The sequence below is a fragment of the Musca domestica genome, unplaced genomic scaffold (assembly GCF_030504385.1).
Source record: "Musca domestica strain aabys unplaced genomic scaffold, Musca_domestica.polishedcontigs.V.1.1 20, whole genome shotgun sequence".
Taxonomy (NCBI): domain Eukaryota; kingdom Metazoa; phylum Arthropoda; class Insecta; order Diptera; family Muscidae; genus Musca; species Musca domestica.
In genome coordinates, this window is record NW_026712250.1 from 5,014,844 (window position 1) to 5,032,318 (window position 17,475).

The 17,475-nt window shown below is 46.9% G+C and overlaps 2 protein-coding genes across 3 annotated transcripts in view; one reads left to right on the plus strand and one right to left on the minus strand.

Moving 5' to 3' along the window:
• The first annotated feature begins 945 nt into the window (after positions 1–945).
• On the plus strand, positions 946–8,438 carry LOC101887895 (uncharacterized). Its single transcript, XM_059122530.1, has 5 exons — positions 946–966; positions 1,067–1,327; positions 1,383–3,132; positions 3,197–3,414; positions 6,095–8,438. The coding sequence occupies exons 1-5, from the start codon at positions 946–948 to the stop codon at positions 8,363–8,365; spliced, it is 4,521 nt and encodes a 1,506-aa protein (XP_058978513.1). The 3' UTR covers positions 8,366–8,438.
• Positions 8,439–11,414: 2,976 nt separating this feature from the next.
• LOC101887731 (mucin-4) overlaps positions 11,415–17,475 on the minus strand; it is a 32,419-nt gene continuing 26,358 nt past the window's right edge. The window contains exons 2-5 of one of the 2 annotated variants that reach the window (XM_059122509.1): positions 16,378–16,612; positions 16,162–16,312; positions 15,922–16,096; positions 11,415–15,849 (exon numbers count right to left, since the gene is read on the minus strand). In XM_059122509.1, coding sequence (XP_058978492.1) covers positions 11,840–15,849; positions 15,922–16,096; positions 16,162–16,312; positions 16,378–16,604 — 4,563 coding nt within the window. In that variant the 5' untranslated portion in view covers positions 16,605–16,612 and the 3' untranslated portion in view covers positions 11,415–11,839. Of the gene's footprint in view, positions 16,097–16,161; positions 16,313–16,377; positions 16,613–17,475 lie in introns of both variants that reach the window. The other variant, XM_059122508.1, reaches the window with a different exon arrangement.

The window sequence follows — 17,475 nt, forward strand, 5'->3', positions numbered from 1 at the left end:
ATAGGAATTTTAAAATGGCCATAACTCCTTAAATATTGAGTTTTCAGCGTTTTTAGCTATTATTTGTGATCACTTTTTTAAGTGTGAAATAATAGGAATTTTAAAATGGCCATAACTCCTTAAATATTGAGTTTTCGGCGTTTTTAGCTATTATTTTTGATCATTTTTTTAAGGTCCCCACCTACTTACCTATTTTTGGCAATATCTCTTAAGTTTTAAGAGTTGCATCAGCATAACTTTTAGGAATTTTGTAGGATATATTTCCCCCTTTCCAAATTCATTTAATTTTTTCAGAATATGGGAGCTTTTTGAATAGTTATGGCCCCTAAAAACCGAAAGCCAACAAAATCCATGAAGGTCAAAAAATTGGGTACATGTCTATTTTTGGCTATATCTCTTATGTTTTAAGAGTTGCATCAGCATAACTTTTACGAATTTTGTAGGATATATTTCCCCTTTTCCAAATTCATTTAATTTTGTCAGAATATGGGAGCTTTTTGAATATTTATGGCCCCTAAAACCCGATAGCCAATAAAATTCCTCAAAGTCAAAAATTTGGGTACATGTCTATTTTTGGCTATAACTCTTATGTTTTAAGAGTTGCAATGGCATGACTTTCAGCAATTTTGTAGCTCACATATTCCTCTTTCTAAATACCTTTTACATGAGCAAATTTAAATGTCATTTTCGAAAGTTATGGCCTCCAGAAAGTGGCTGCGCAAAAAATATGAGTGGCTGAAAAATTTGGGAAGCTTGAGTATTTTTGTAATATCTCGGGCATTTTAGGAGCTACATCGATGCGTATTGAAGCAAATTAAATTGGAGACGTTCCTCTATTAATTTCTTTGTGAATACATACCATACCAAAATCTGGCCGCCATTTGGGAAGAAGACAAAATATAATTTTGATTCGATATTTTATTTATTCAAAATTCCGCAACTAAAATGCCATTGTTCTCATCAACGGTGAATCCTCTAGAGACCTTGGCGACCCTCCGTAGGCTCTCCGACCTTTTATCTAATCTGCTTCCATATTAATTTCTCCCTTGCTCCCCTCTGTTTTCAGGATGTCATCGTGGAAAATCGTTTCCAAATTACCACCCTGAACTCCTTGGCCTTTCCCGATGATTATTTGGTGGCCCAGGGACCCAGATCTTCGATTGTCAAGTCCGAGAAATTTTTCAATAATACCTTGACAGCCAATTCGGTGGACACAGATGGCCACATCAATGAACGAAACCCGGTGGATGCCATTACTCTAATGCATGGCCAGGAATGGCTGGGCTCGCCAGTGTTCAATCAATTGGAAGTGTCGGAAGTTTTGGAGGTAAGTCTAAAGAAAATATACTAGCCTCCCCAAATAAGGTTACCCTCTTCCCCAGTTAAATGGCACTGCCCATGGGCGTAATGTGGCGAATTTCCCTCAAAACCCCACCCTGGAGGAGGCAAACATCATTGAGGCTGCCTGTGTTTTTGATGAACTGCAGGTTAATGGACCCATTGTAATCAAAGGAGACCTCGATGACAAACCCTTGGGAGAGCTGCTGAGAGAGATTGTGCAAAAACCCGACAATCCCAATGAGGATATTGTGGTCAGCTCCCGGAAATCCTTTAACCTCATACGTATGCCCATTGATTTTGAACTGGAGGAGAATAAGATCAATGATATCCCCACCGAGAAATTTGTCACAATCCATACTCAACAGGTTTTGGAGCTGGAACAGCTAGAAGGATATGTGTATTTCTATAACCTAACCGTCAAGGGGCTCTATGATGGTTTGAGGATCCAAGATGTGGCCCAAGAGGTTATCAGTTTGGATAAGCCTTTGGATTTGGGTGCCACCCAATTGATATTTGAGGGAGAATTGCAGGCGGACTCCTTGGTAATATTGGATAAAATCAATGGTTTAAATATCAAGGATAGCCTGCAGACTCTCAACGAGGATTTGGTGGTGGAGACGGCAGAATTTGAACATCTGCAGGCCACCACAGCGGAGTTTGCCAATGACATTGTGGGTCCTGGCAAGCTGAACAACATTGAACTGCATGACTTTGTCAAGGATCGGGCCTGGCATGAACCTGCAGTACAGGGTAATCTTTTCCTCAATGAGTTACAGGCCCATCAGGGTCTCCAGGCCGATGAGCTGCATGGCATAAATGCCGAATATTTATTGGATTTTCTGCAAAGGATTGAAGAGCTGCCCGAAATGGTGCTCAATGGCCAGATCCAGGTGGATCACATCACAGTCACAGGAGATGTCCAGGTCCATAAGCTAAATGGTCAGCAATTCGATGAGGACATACAAATGTCGGTGATCTGGCTCAATCGACCCAATCACCTGACCAGCAACTTGACCTTCAAAAATCCCTTGGATATACAAGCCAATCTGGAGGTCAAGGGAAAATATCAAGGACTTCCCTTGCCTGAGTTCTTGGAAGACATGGTCTTGCGGGACTCAAACCTGTCCTCACACATCATAACAGCTCCCAAAAGTTTCATAAAACCCGTCTATGTTCTGGGAAATACCCAAGTGGAGGCCATCAATGGAGTGCCCTTCCACAACATTGCCTTAAAGACCCGGGAGAATATTTTCCCAGGCTCTGTGAAAATCAAAGGAAAGCTCATCACACCCCACCTAGAGGTCCAGGGTCGGGCAAATGATATGGATTTTGAAAACTTACAGGAGACTCTTTACTACGATCCCAAGGAGCAAAACTTTGTACTCAAAGGCCTTGTGGAATTCGATCAACCCTTGGTAGTGGAAGATCTCAGCGTCCTGGGAGACTTCATGGAACTACGAAACATTTCTGATTTCTTTGATAACATAATCTACAAATCTCAGCCCTGTCATTTGCAGGGGCAGAATAATTTCACCGGAAGGGTCTCCATTACCCAGGGGGCCTATATTGAGCAGCTCAACGATTTGAATTTGCGGCAACTTTTTGAGAAACTCAGCTTCATTCAGGGTGCGGAACCCCTGGTCATTACCTCGCCTTTGCTATTTAAGGCCCCCACCAAGGCCAAACAGATTTCCATACACAAATCGCTAAAGACCCAGAAAATTAATAATTGTTCCATTGCGGATTGGTTAAATGATACGCTGAGATTGGATCAGGATCAATATATTCCACGTAAGTCCTGGTTCAAAATTTCCAAATATTAAAGATCCTTAAATTTTTACCCTCCTCTTTTTAGATTATTTACACTTTGCCCCCGGTTCGCTGGATGGCAACTCTCTAAATGTTGCCTTCATTAATCACTTGGATCTGTCGCGCATCATAACCCTGAACACACCACAGATTTTCAATGAATCTCTGCAATTTTCCGAGCTTTACCTTCACGATGGCTTCATAGAGGTTAATGGTTCCGTGAATGGCCTAGATTTGGAAGAGGAGTACAATAATACGCTAATGGTGAGTAGAAAGTATCTCGATATAGGTCTGATGTAAAACCATAGCTTATCCGAAGGCTTAGAAATATACAGAGGGTCTGAAGGAGACTCATCTGTTACTCTGTACAAACTCCCTGGCCTATCAACTTCATAGGAGAAATACGCTAACCCATCAACTCCTTAGGAGAAAGACGCTAACCCGTCTGCTCCCATGTACAGATACTCTGGTCCGTCTGCTTCTTTCTACAAACTCCCTAGCCCAACAAATTCTCTGACGCTGACCCGTCAGCTCCTCTGTGTAAACTCCCTGGTCCGTCAACTACTTCGCAGCAAGACGCTGACCCGTCAACTCCTCTATAGAGAAACTCTGGCCCGTTAACTCCTTTGTGTAGACTCTGGCCAGTCTAATCCACTCTACAAGAACTCTAACCCGTAAAACCTGGTCCTTCAGATCCTCTGTACAAACTTCCTGGCCTGTCAGGTCCTCTGTACCGGGTCTCTGTCCCGTCGAGGCCTTTGAACAAAGTCGCTGGTCTTTTAGGACCTCTGTGCAAACTCCCAGGCCTGTCAATTCTACAGTTCATAGACGCTGACCTGTCAGCTCCTCCAAAGATGCTGGTCTGCCAACTCCTCTGTACAGGGACTCTGGCACTTCAACTCCTTTAGACAAAGACGCTGACCCGACAACTCCTCTGTACAACGAGGCTGGTCCTTCTGTTTATCTGTTCAAACACCCTGGCCTGTACAAAGACGCTGACCTGTCAACTCCTCTGTACAGAGGCTCTGGCGCTTCAACTCCTTTAGACAAAGACGCTGGCCCGACAACTTCTGTGTACAACGAAGCTGGTCCTTCTGTTTAGCTGTTCAAACTACCTGGCCTGTCAACTCCACTGTACCAAGACGCTGACCTGTTAACTCATCTGTACAAACTCCATGTCCCATCAAATCCACTGTACAAAGTCGCTGACCCGTCCGCTCCTCTTTATAGAGACTCTGGCCCCTCAACTCCTCTGTACAAGGAGGCTGACCCGTCAGCTCTTCCGAAATGAGTTGTTGGGTCGTCAGCTCTACTACACGGAGTCGCTGACCCGCCAGTTCATCTGTACAGAGACTCTGACCCGTCAGCTCCTCTGTATAGAGACTCTGGCCCTTCAACACCCGTCAGCACCCATGTACAGAGACTCTAGTCCTTCAACTCCTTTGTAAAGAGACGCTGACCCTTCATCTCGGCTGAAAAGAGTTGTTGGGTCGTCAGCTCCTTGGCACAGAGTCGTTGATCCTTTGCACAAAGTCGCTGGCCCGCCAGCTCATCTGTACGGAGACTCTGAACCGTCAGCTCCTCTGTAAAAAGTCTCTGAACCTTCAACCCCCCTGTACAAATTCAACTTCTCTATAGAAAGACGCTGAACCGTCCTCTTCTCTTCCGAAAAGAGTTGTTGGGTCGTTAGCTCCATGGCACAGAGTCACCAGGCAGCCAGCTCATCTGTACAGAGTCGCTGATCCACCAGAATCATCTGTACGGAATCGCTGACCCACCAGCTCTTTTGTACAGGGATGCTGACTTGCTACACGAGTCGCGGAGTCATCAGAGACTCTGACCCGTCGGCCATTCTTTACAGAGACTCTGGCTCCTCAATTCCTCTGTGCAAAGTCTCTGAACAGTCAAATTCTCTTCCGAAAAGAGTTGTTGGGTCGTTAGCTCCATAGCACAAAGTCGCTGGGTCGTCAGCTCCTCTGCACAGAGTCGCTGAATCATCTGTACGGAATCGCTGACCTACCAGCTCATTTGTACAGGGATGCTGACTTGCTAGCTCATCTGTTCGGAGACACTGCATCGTAAGCTTTTCCGCATAGAGTCGTTGGTTCCTATGCATAGAGTCTCTGACCCTCCTGCTCTCCCGCACATAGTCACTGGCCTGTCAACACATCTGTACAGAGTTTACTGAGCCGACAGCGTCTCGGTACCAAGAAGCAGGCCCGACAGCTCCTCTGTCCCAAGACATTGGCCCGTCAGTTCTTCAACACAAAGTCGCTGGGTCATCAGCTCCTCTACACAGAGTCTCTGGCCTCCAGCTCATCCGTTCAGCTTCGCTGGCCAGCCAACTGATCTGTACAGAGTTGCTGAGCCGCCAGCGTTTCGGTACCAAGATGCTGACCCGACAGCTTCTCTGCCCCGAGAGCTCTTCAGCATAGAGTCGCTGGGTCATCATTTCCTACGCACAGAGTCTCTTGCCCCCTGCTCCTCCGTACAGAGCCACTAGCCCGCCAACTGATCTGTACAGAGTTGTTGAGTCTCGGTATCAAGATACTAGCCTGACAGCTCCTCTTCGTCGAGAAGTTGGCCCGTCAGCTCTTCGCTGATCCCTCCTCTCCTCAGTGTTACAGGTCAGCCAGTTCATCTGTACAGAATTGCTGAGCCGCCAGCGTCTCGGTGGAAAAATGCTGGCCACTTAGCAACTCTGGACCGAGACGCTGACCTGTCATATCATCTATACCAAGAAGCTGGCCCATCAGCTCTTGCGCCCAGACTCCTTGGGCTGTCAGCATCTTCGTACAAACTCGCTAGGCAGTTAGAATAGCTCGCTGGCGCATCAGATCTTTCATACAAACTTCTTGATCCTGTTCCCGTTTATGGAGACTCTCTTGGCCTCCAATTCGCCTCTTTTCTGCTTCTCTCAAAAAATCTTCCTTCTCTCTTTCAGATCTATGGCGGCCAATCGATTACCACACCCCTAACAATTCAATCTCTAAAGGTCTTAGAGGATCTCCAGATCTTGGCCCAAGTCAATGGCAATAAAAATCTCAGTGATGTGGCCACATTGGAGGAGAATTTGGTTTTGGAATCACCGGTCTATTTCCATTCCCTCTATAGTCCTCAAGTGATAACTACAGATTTGGTGACGGGTATTGATTTGGAGAAATGGTTTCAAAATTCTCTAAAGACCCTCTACCTGGAAAAGCAGATTGTCACAGGAAATTGGTCAGCCAAAAGTTTGACGGTGAAGCAGGACCCAAATGAGTTCGCGTATTCCGCATATGCCACCTATGATCCCTGGACTTATGATCAGTTTATTAGATATAGAAGAGGAGTATTGGGCGGGGGAAAAATGGATGGCGAAGTATGTGAAATGTTAAGGAAGTTATGGCTGAAAATTGCCCTGAAATCGGTGAAAGTTCGGTATGTGGAGGAAAGTTTTTCCATGGAATTGGATAATTTGAGGATATTGGAGAATAAAATCGCAGCCAGAAGGAGGTTCTTCCACATGTCCCACAAGGGGGAGCATTATTTGTTGCTCAACGAAGAGTGCAGCTCCAGAATATATCAATGGACGGCAAAGGATGAGGGATTTAAATATCTCCATTCCTATGATTCTGGACCCATTGCTGAGGTCGTTGTTGTCCCAAATCCAAATTCAACGGAGCTACAATTTGTGACGAATTATGAAAGCAGCGAACCCTTGAATTGTTCCCTCAGCAAGGGCATAACCGTGTGGAACTCCCGAGATAATGAAACTTCGCCGGAGAGATTTTATTTCGAAGATGTTTGGGATATCCAGAGATCAAATAATTCAGGATCTTCCATTCTCGTTTTAAACCGAGATGTGGTACGAGAATTGGATTTGGCCAGCTTTGAGACCCTAAGGAAATGGAGAATCCAATTTAAGGAACGGGTTCCGAGTCGTAATTACCGTTTCGTAAAATTATCCACCAGATGCCCATGTCTTTTGATCACCAACGGGGTGGAGATTGTCCCGCTGACGGAAATTAAAAGGAAAACGAAAATTAAAAAGGACCTGGAGGATAGTGATGATGATTATGGCGAATATCAGGATGAGCCATCCTATGTCCAAATACCCTCCACTCTGGAGTTATTTGAGTACGAAAGTCTGTCGTTTTTAAAACCCAATGAATCTGAGGCACATACCCAGCGATTCTCTGATTTCCCTTGGGCCCTTGAACGCCTGCTGCTCGGCTTGAGCAATAAATTGAATCAGCAGATTAACATCACCCAACTAAGCATACCCGAATCGGATCTCTTTGATGAGTTTTTAATACCAGATTTTATTGGAATTATGGAAGAACTGGAGCAGCAGGAAATCTACGATAAGAAGCTGCTCAATATAAGCTTCAGTAATGTATCCTTACCCGAAACGCCAGGGCAAGTCTTGACTGGTCATGTTTTGCAAATTGTCTGGCCAGTTGCGGAGCAGTTCCATGAGATGCAGGTGCATAGTAATGGGACCCTGAATCACACCCTATATAAGGATATTCAAAATTCCTTTGCATTCTTCATTACCTCAATTTTGAGGGAGAACAGAACCCAAGATTCCTCAGCCGATCTCTTTGCCACAATACAAAATATACGAAACTTTGATCAAACCCTCCACATGTTTTTAGGAGAACTTAAAAACCTCTCACGAGAAAAGGAAGCTGGCGAAAAACTCTTATACTCCTCCACAAATCTCAGCGAAAGGATATTTACCAATATCCCCCCGGCTAGCCAACAAAAACCTCCTCGAACACCCGAACTGATCTCCCTGCAAGTGGGTGGAATCAACAACTCCCGACCCCTATTGGCCCTGACAAAACTTTCCACAGCCACTCTCATTCCAGGACAGGATGCAGCCATATATTTATATGAACAAGATTTCCAGGATAATCCCCTACAAATTATACCCGCCCAAGATCCTCACTCTGTGATCCAACTGCGTTTGAAGCAGGAAACTTTACTCGCCTTTGTCGACAACTGTTGTGAAATACAAATATGGCGTTACCAGGGTACCAAGGGTTTTGTCCTCCTAACCAAAATCTCACAGGACAAGGAGATTCAAAAAATTGCCACAATGGGTCTGCCGACCCTGGAAGGAGTAATGAGATATTATTTGGCCATGCTAACGGGAAATAAATTGAAATTCCATGAAATTGTCGTGGAGGGAATAACAGAACCGCCGCCACCTTTACCATGTCCCTAAGGGGATCGGGGAAGTCCTTGTATATATTTTAGGAATAAGTTGTAGATACACTTAAGGTTTGTAAAATAAAATTTGTAAATAAATATGTTAGAGATTTTCGAGAATTCCTGTCTTCCTATTAGCTTCTGATAGGCCAGAGAGTCATTAGAGGTTATCTGGTGGGTCAGCGATTTCGAGCTGGAGGGTCTGTAACGTTGAGCCGATGAGTCAACGATTCCGTACAGATAAGCTGAGGGGTCAGCGATTCCGTACCGATGAACCGAGGGTTCAGAGAGGCTGTACAGGGGTCAGAGAGGCTGTACTAGGGGTTCAGCAGGGGGTCAGCGAGTCTGTACAGGAGAGCTGGTGAGTCTACGATTCTGTACTGATGAGCTGGTGGGTAAGCGAGTCTTTACCTATGAGCTGGCGGATCAGTAACTGTCAGAGGGGTCAGAGACGCTGAACAGATGAGTTGGAGGGTCAGCGACTCTTCACAGATGAGCTGGAAGGTCAGCGAGTTTGTGCAAAAGAGGTCAGCGATTCCATACAGATGAGCAGAGAAGTCAGAGAGGCTGTGCAAATGAGCTGGCGGGTCAGCGATACAGATGAGCTGGTGGGTCCGTACAGATGAGCAGAGGAATCAGAGAGGCTGTACAGATGAGCTGGCTGTTCAGTGATACCATACAGATGAGCTGGTGGGTCAGCGATTCGGTAGAGATGAGCTGGTGGGTCAACTACTCTGTACAGAAGAACTGCGATGCCAGCGACCCTGTAGAGATGAGCTCAGGGAGTCTATACAGATGAGCGGGTGTGATCAAGGACTCTGTTCAGAAGAGCTGGCGGGTCAGTGACTCTTTACAGATGAGCTTGGGGGTCAGCGACTCTGTACAAAAGAGCCGGTGGATCAGCGACTGTGTACAAATGAGCTGGTGGTTCAGCGATTTTGTACAACTGAGTTGAGGGGTCAGAGAGGCTGTACAGATGAACTGGAGGGGTCAAGGACTCTTTCAGTTTAGCTGGTGGGTCAGCGACTCTGTACAACGAGGATGGTGGGTCAGCGATTTGGTACAGATGAGCTGGTGGCTCAGAAAATCCGGACATACGAACTGGCGGGTCAGCGAGTCTGTACAGTTGAGCTGGAGGGTCAGCGTCTCTATTTAGATGAACTAGTGGGTCACCGATTCCGTACAGATGAGCTGGAGGATCAGCGAGTCTGTACGGAAGAGCTGGTGGGTCAGCGTCTCCGAACAGATGAGCTAGCGAGTCAGCATCCCTGTACAAATGAGCTGATTGGTTAGCGCTTCCGTACAGATGATTCTGGTGGATCAGCGAATCTGTACAAATGAGCCAGCGAGTTAGAATCCCTGTTCCCATGAGCTGGAGAATCAGTGACTCTGTACAGATGAGCTGGAGGGTTAGAGACTCTGTGTAGATGAGCTGGAGGGTCAGCGACTCCGGACAGATTAGCTAGCAAGACAGCATCCCTGTACAAATGAGCTGGTGGATCAGCGACTCCGTACATACAGATGAGCTGGAGGGTCAGTGACTCTGCACAGATGAGCTGGCAGGTCATCGACTCTGTACGGATGAGCTGGCGGCCCATTGCCTCTGTGCAGATAAATTGGTGGTTCAGCGATTCCGTACAGATGATCTGGTGGGTCAGCGAGTCTATACAGATGAGCTGGCCGGTCAGACACTCTGTACGGATGAGCTGGCGAGCCATTGCCGCTGTACAGATGAGTTGGTGGGTCAGCGATTATGTACAGATAATCTGGTGGGTCAGCGAGTCTATACAGATGAGCTGGCCGGTCAGGCACTCTGAGCTGAGTTGTCAGCGAGTCTGTACAGATGAGCGATTCAGTACAGAAGAGTTGGCATGTCAAAGACCCTGTACAGAAGAGTTGGACGATCAGGGACTTTGTACGGGTGCGCAGACGGGCCACAGCCTCTGTACAGATGAGTTGTTGGGCCAGCGAGTCTGTACAGAAGGGCTGGCGGGTCAGCGGTTTTGTAGAGCTTAGCTGGCGAGTGACTCAGTGACTCCGAATATATAAGCTGGAATATAAGAGCTCAGCAACTCTGTAAAAATGAGCTGAGCGGTCAGCTTCTCTGTACGGAAAAGCTATTGCGTCAGCCAGTCTCTAATGCTACTCTGAGGTCTCTCAGGACCCCTAGGTCAGTTTATACCAAATCCTTGAAACTTCGACTCCTCTGAATTGATTTAATGGCCCATCAACCCTTCTGTACAGATTTCTTAAACCTCAATATCATCGGTACAGACTCCTTGGCCCACCAAACTTTTCTCTCTCTCTCTCTCTCTCTCTCTCTCAATTACTTCCGTTACACTTTGATTATCAACCAGTTACCTGGTTTACTGACGTCTCTGCACATATGAGCTGAGGTGGAGATCATGTCGCGGTTCAGCGATGCTGTGCAGATGAGCCAGTGAGCCTCTTACGCCACTCTGTAGCCTATCAGGACTTTCAGGTCAGTTCAGACCCATATAGATTTCTTAGCCGTTCAACACGTCGGTATAGTTTCTTTGATGCTGCAACCTCGTCCGTACAGACCTCCAAACTCTCTCTCTCCATCTCTCTCTCTCTCTCTCTGAATTACTTACGTTACACGTTGATTATCAACCAGTTACCTGTGTCTTTTACTCTCCCCCTCCTCTGGAAGTCCTCAATAAAAGTACTTCATGGTTTACTGACGTCTCTGCACATATGAGCTGAGGTGGAGATCATGTCGCCGCTCAGCGATTCTGTGTAGTTGAGCCAGCGAGCCTCTTACGCCAGTCTGTAGCCTATAAGGACTTTCAGGTCAGTTCAGACCCGTATAGATTTCATGGCCGTTTAACTCGTCGGTATAGTTTCCTTGATGCTGCAACTCGTATGTACAGACACTCTCTCGCTCTCTTTCTCTACCTCTCTCTCTCTCTCTCTCTCTCTCTCTCTCTCTGAATTACTTACGTTACACTTTGATTATCAACCAGTTACCTGTGTCTTTTATTCACCTCCCTCCCCTGGAATACCTAAATAAAAGTACTTATTGTTTTATTTAATTCTTTATTTCTTATTTTTATATATTTACCATAAAAATCAGCCTTACCACTACTCATTCTATATATAACTCGTTTTTATAGAAATATGTGACTTATTTTTGTGTTCTCTTCTCTTAAAGGTTCTCTTGCTCTCGGCTCTCTTAAAAAGTAAACTTGTTGCGAAGAAAAATCTGGTTTATTTTTCTCCATATAATTAATAAATATTACTATAAAACTAATAATTGCAACAACAAAAAAATATGAAAAGGAAAAATTCCACTAGATTTGCCATGATAGACCCCCCTGCTCCAAAGAGGGACTTCGCGGTTGAAGCAAAGCTTTTTCTACTCTTAGTACAGCTTATATTAGATGAATATATTTACAAAGTTATTTCTTGCTTTAGTCTACAAAAAATATAAACCTAACCATAGCTACCCTGTTTTTTACTAACTTATCTAAGGAATTTTAACTGGTAAAAATAGCCGAGGATCACCTATTTTGGGACTTAAACGCACGACCACTTGATCATCACCGTCGCCAACTTCCAGGAAGCTATTCCAATCGGCCAGGAAATAGAAACCATTTTTCTTCATGGGTGGTGGTGGTGATTCGGTGACAGGATCTGGGCCAAAAGAGTCTTCCAGGTCCGCCAAGGAGCCATTACGTGACTCCTCTGTGGTTGTGGTTGTCGTAGTGCTACTGGCAGTTGAGGTTTCGCTGCTGGGACTCGGGGTAACCTCATCCAAGTTGAGATTCAATTGTACCCTTGTGGGATTTGCCATGCTACTGCTGTCTTGAGTCACAGGACTGGTGGCTTCGGTGGACTCCTCACTTTGCCGGCGAGTTTTAATGGTATCATCTTCAGGTCTCTGGGTCCTTTTCAGGGACTCCAAATACTGGGCATCGGCTTGCCTCAGCAGCTTATCATTGCTGCTAATATTTAGTTTCTGTAACTCCTCGAGATTTTTAATGAGCCTTTGTAGTTCACTTAGATCTTTGGTAAGATCAGGTTCAGGAGCGGCAGATTCTTCGGCTTTGACGACTGATTGTTCCTCACTACGCAGTTCTCCCTCCGGCAGGGCCATTTGATAATTGAATTCACTGAAATCGGCCACCATATCATCATCACTGTCAGCAAACTGCAAATCCTCCACATTATCATCACTGCGCCTGCGGAATCCTTCGCCGGCCGGAAACTCTGTGGACACACCAATTTGATTGGCTGCCCTCTTGATGGCAGCCTCAATGATTTTGGTGGCACTAAAGACGGGTTTTTCCACGCTACTCTCCGTGGTGGTCTTGGGAGGCCGGGGCACCAACGACTTCATGGTGGTCAGCGAGAATACAGCTGTCTTTTCGGATATCTTTTCCTCCTCCTCCGGCGACTCTGTGGTGGCCCGGAACACCGGCCTAATGCTGGCCAAATCCAATGGCTTATTCAACTCCAAATTTGCGGCAGGAGTTTCAAACTTCGTTTCCAATTTCTCTGTCAATTCCTTGGGCAGACTTATGCCCAGCTTCTTTAGTTCCTGGGCATTGTTGAGTAGCTTCTGCAATTCCTCCAAATCCATTTTCTCTTTGGCCACAACCTTATTGACCTCCAGCGGACCCTTGGTGGCCACAAAACGTGGTGGCTCCTTGGTAACGGTTTTGTGTATCATTGGTGGCTGCAGGTTCTTGTAGGCATTGCCTTCTACATAGGGTTGGGCATAGACAATTTCCTTGAGTTCCTCACTTGAGGTTTGGGAATCTTGAGGGGGTCTCCTCTTCTCTTCCTCCTCCTCCTTTGGTTTGGCAATGTAGGGTCGCTCTAGGGTTTGTTTGTAGGTTGGCAAGTCCAGACGCAAATCATCTTCCTTCAGCAGCATTTCCTCGAACTTCTTATAGGTGGTGTCCTTGGCAGGGGCTCTTTGCTCCTCATCCTCATAGGTCATCTTGTGATTGGCATACACAAGTTGGGCGCCATTTAACTTCTGTACATTCTGGGTCCTCTGCGAGGCCGCACTGAGTAGCGAAGAGGGAGCTGGAGTCACTTCCCTTTCTATTTTTCCTCGAGGATTGGGTGTGGGTAAATTAATGCGCACCCTCTCCAATTCCTGTACCTTGCTGAGCAGTTTCTGCAATTGCACAAATTCATTGGCATCCACCTGGGAGAGGCTGCTTCCGGACCCGGTATCATTGGTGATGTCAATGATACGCTGAGCGAAATTCTGCGACCGCTTGGTTGTGCTGTCATACAGCTCCTCATAGGCCTTGGCCGCTGTGGCTTTGGTGGAGATTTCCACTTCGCCATATTGCGCCCTCTGCTGGGCCTGCTCCACTTGATTGTAGAGCGTTCGCAAATTGGCAAAATCATTGACGGGCAGGCGATAATCTTCCACCTGCGGAGCCTTGACGTTGCGTGTGGTGAAGCCCAGTAGGGGGGATAGTGGGGTATCTGTGGCCAGAGGGCTGGGTAGATGGTTGGCAGGTTGACTATTCAGGCGTTCCAGCTGCTGCACCCTGTTGATAAGTTCCTGCAATTGTAGCTGATCCGCTGATTGTTTTTTGGGCCGTTCTTCGTCGTAGGTGCGCACCACGGGCCGTGGAGTGGTTGTTGTTGTCGTTGAGGTGCTGGTGGAGGTGGAAGTTGTGGTTGTTGTCGGAGCTGGAGTGGTGGTTGTTGTAGTTGAGGTTGTGGTGGGCACAGGTGTCGTTGTTGTGGTGCTGGTGGTGGTTCGACTATTGGCCCTATCCAATTCCTTGAAATATTTCTGCAATTCCATCAATTCATTGAGCGAGGGGCCCGAAGGGGGTCTCCTGGTGGTACTTGTGGTGGTGCTGGTGGAGGTGGTACTAGTTGTGGCAGGTTTTTGTTGTTGTTGCTGCTGCCTGGCCTTGGCCTGATTGAAAAGCTTTTCTAGTTCACTGTCATCGGTCAGCAGTTTGCGTAGCTGCCAAATATCGGTGGCGCCCAACTGGGCATCCAAATTTCCCACCGGTTTTTTGGTGGTGGTCGTCGTGGAGGTGGAAGTGGTAGTGGGTTTCTTGGTAGTCCTCTGTTCATAGGCCTGCAATTGTTGCAGCACCTGTTGCAATTGTTGTACATCCGGTTGGACACCTTGACGTTGGGAAGCCTGAACCTGTTGTTGCAGTAAGGCCAGCTGCTGTTGCGGTGTCAAGGCATTAAATTTGGCCAGGGAAGTCAAGGCTGGATTCCTGGTGGTCGTGGTGGTGGTGGTGGGAGGCTTTGTGGTGGTCTTGGCATTGGCCCGTTCCGCTGCCTGTAGTTGTTGTAAAACCAATTGCAATTGCTGGAGATCTGGCTGGGTTTGACCCTGACGCACCTGCTGCTGCAGCTGCAAGAGATGTTGTTGTGGAGTGAGTCCCGTGGCAAAACGATTGCCCAGGGTTTGGCTCTCCACGCTAGGGGAACTGGTGACGGGAGCTGGGTTGATGGCGGCCACTGGTCTTGAGGCCTGACCACTGCTACCTTTCGGGGTGGGAGTAACAACACCACCCCTTAAGGCCGTCTGCGGCTTGACCTGTAGATTTTCCAATTCCTGTAAATTTTTCAATAGCTGACTTAGCTGATCCGCCTGACCACCCTCCGTCTGATGATTGCCCTGGCTACCAAAGTTGATGTCGAAATTGGGATCAATACGGCGCCTGGGCTTTTTGGGCTCAATAAGCATGGGTTCGCCATTGGTGATCAGAGGCTGAGGGGTAGTTGTTGTGGTGGTGGAGGTGGTTGTAGTGGTCGAAGTTGTTGTTGTCCTGGCTGTGGTGGGCCTGGGTTTAGGGGTGGTTATCACCGCCTTAGGATTCACATTCAGCCTTTCCAATTCCCTGAGATTTTCCAAAAGTTTGGATAATTCCGTTTCACTGCTGGAGGCACCCTTCTTGCCCTTGCCAAGATTGCCGGAGGGTACCTTGGCCGTGGCCACTTCACTGCCCTCACTCAGCTGCTCCAGGGCATTTTGGGTGGTGGCTGAGGCCTCATTCTTTTTAATGGCCTTCCTCCGCCTGCCGCCCACAATGCCAAACCTGGTGAGATATCCCTCCACCTCGGGTTTGACACGAATTTCCTCACCAATATTCAGGGGCTTAAACATGGAATAGGCATCGGGTTTGATTTTGGGCGCCAAACTTTGCTGGCGGAGCCCCTTTAAATCTGCCACACTCACCACCTGCGGCACCTGGGCACTTTCCGCCGCATAGTAGTCATCGAATACATCCTTGTGTCGCGATTGGGTTTGGCTCACAATGCCCATGGACTCCAGGATATCAGCCACTGGTTTTATGGTTGTTGTGGCCGGGGTATTCCTCTTCTGCTTCTCCAATGCCAATTTCAGGAACTCCATATCTTTGGCACTGTAATGGCTGCTGAAGCGTTGACCCGCCTTCGACGATTGCTCGGCCGTGCCATAGGCATGATTCGAGGGGAAATCCGTGACCAAGGGCTTGAAAGGCACCACACTATCCGCTGCGGGAGTCATGCGATATAGAACAGAGGGAGGATTGGAGGGATGATAGGTTGTGGGATTTAGGGACATACCTTGGGTTTGCCGGATGACAAATTGGGGTTTATAGGTTGTGGGATCCACAAGGCCCACGGGGTGGCTGGATTCCGGTCGGCCTTCATTTTGGGCTGAAGGTGTTAGGAACTGTATGGGCTGGTGGGAGGAGTAGGAATCAATGACCTTGGTTACCGGGGGACGGGTGAAAAGTTCCTGAAAGAAACCACAAAATATTAAAAATTTTTCTAAGGACAAGGGTGTTGGGCGCCACTAGGAACCTGTAAATTCTCCTCGGTATTGTTGTCCGTGTTGTAGGGCAGCACGAGCATTAGGGCACGCATGCTGTCGGCCCGAACTTTATCTCCAGCTGCCAGGCTTTTTTGGTATTCTTCTCGGGTGACTTTTTCATAGAGTTCCTCGATTTCTCCTCTGCCAAAAAAGGGAGGGAGGAAGATATTACAGGGGTCATATGGTGGGGAAAAAAGGATACTCACCTGGTTAACCTTGGCAAAGTAGGATCCTGATTCAATATCTGCTGGACCTCATGTATGGTTTCCTCCAACACTTCAGGGGCATCCAAATATGAAGAACGCTCCACTTGTTGCAGCAGACGGGCTCTTAAATCATTTCGCGCCACCAGACTGGGGTAGCACCGAACACAGGGGACCAGGAGCAGTAGGGACCACAGTGTGAGTGGCAATATTTTGAGAGGATGTCTCATGGCAAAGGCTGTAAAGAAAAGAAAAACAATTTTTATTTTCCAAATCGCTGTCGTATTTCAAATTTTTAATGGCTTTGGAGAGCATCCCCCCAGCTATGTAATTGTGTCGTCATTATCATCTTCGGCACTGCATCTCCGACTAATTTGCTTACAACTTGTTTTTTAAAAATAAATCTCGAACATTCACTTCTAATTGTTTATTGGAAGCCGCTTTTTTTCCTCTTTGCCTCGCTTCTGCTGCTTAATTATAGTTTATGGCCCAGAGCCAGCCAGCTAGTCGCCGAATGGCCAGGAAACTGGTTGAAGTGACGCCTATTATAAACATAACGTCTCTATGGCGAATAAATGTTGTAATGGTGACAGGAAAACAGGGGTTGTGACATCAAGTAAACAATTTCGTATTGCCATGGGAATGTCCGGAGGGGAAATGTAAAAAAAGTGCCAATATTTGAAAGATAATGCAAAGGTATGCCCGGCCAGGTAGGGGAAACAGGAAATACCCCCTACCCATATAGGTCAGGAGACTCCATAGGCTAACTGAAAGTCCGAAGAGTCTTTACAAATATGCTGAGGTTAAGAAGGACTTCATAGACAACTGGAAGCTCAAGAAGTTTTTGTTGGGCCATCTGTGGCTAAAGGGGGTCTATGGAGGGCCTGCTGAAGGCTCCCTACGTCTTCATAGAGGAGACGATGAATTAGAGATACCCAAAGGCTTAACTTTATTTCGGAGAGGATTTAAAGGAGAGAGTTAAACTGGACCAGCTCAGAGCCTTTTTCAGAACCTTTTTTGGACGTAATTCGAAACATTTTTATTGTAATTTGAGAATTTTATTCCGATTTGGGAAAAGATTCTGCATGTGAACATCCAGAG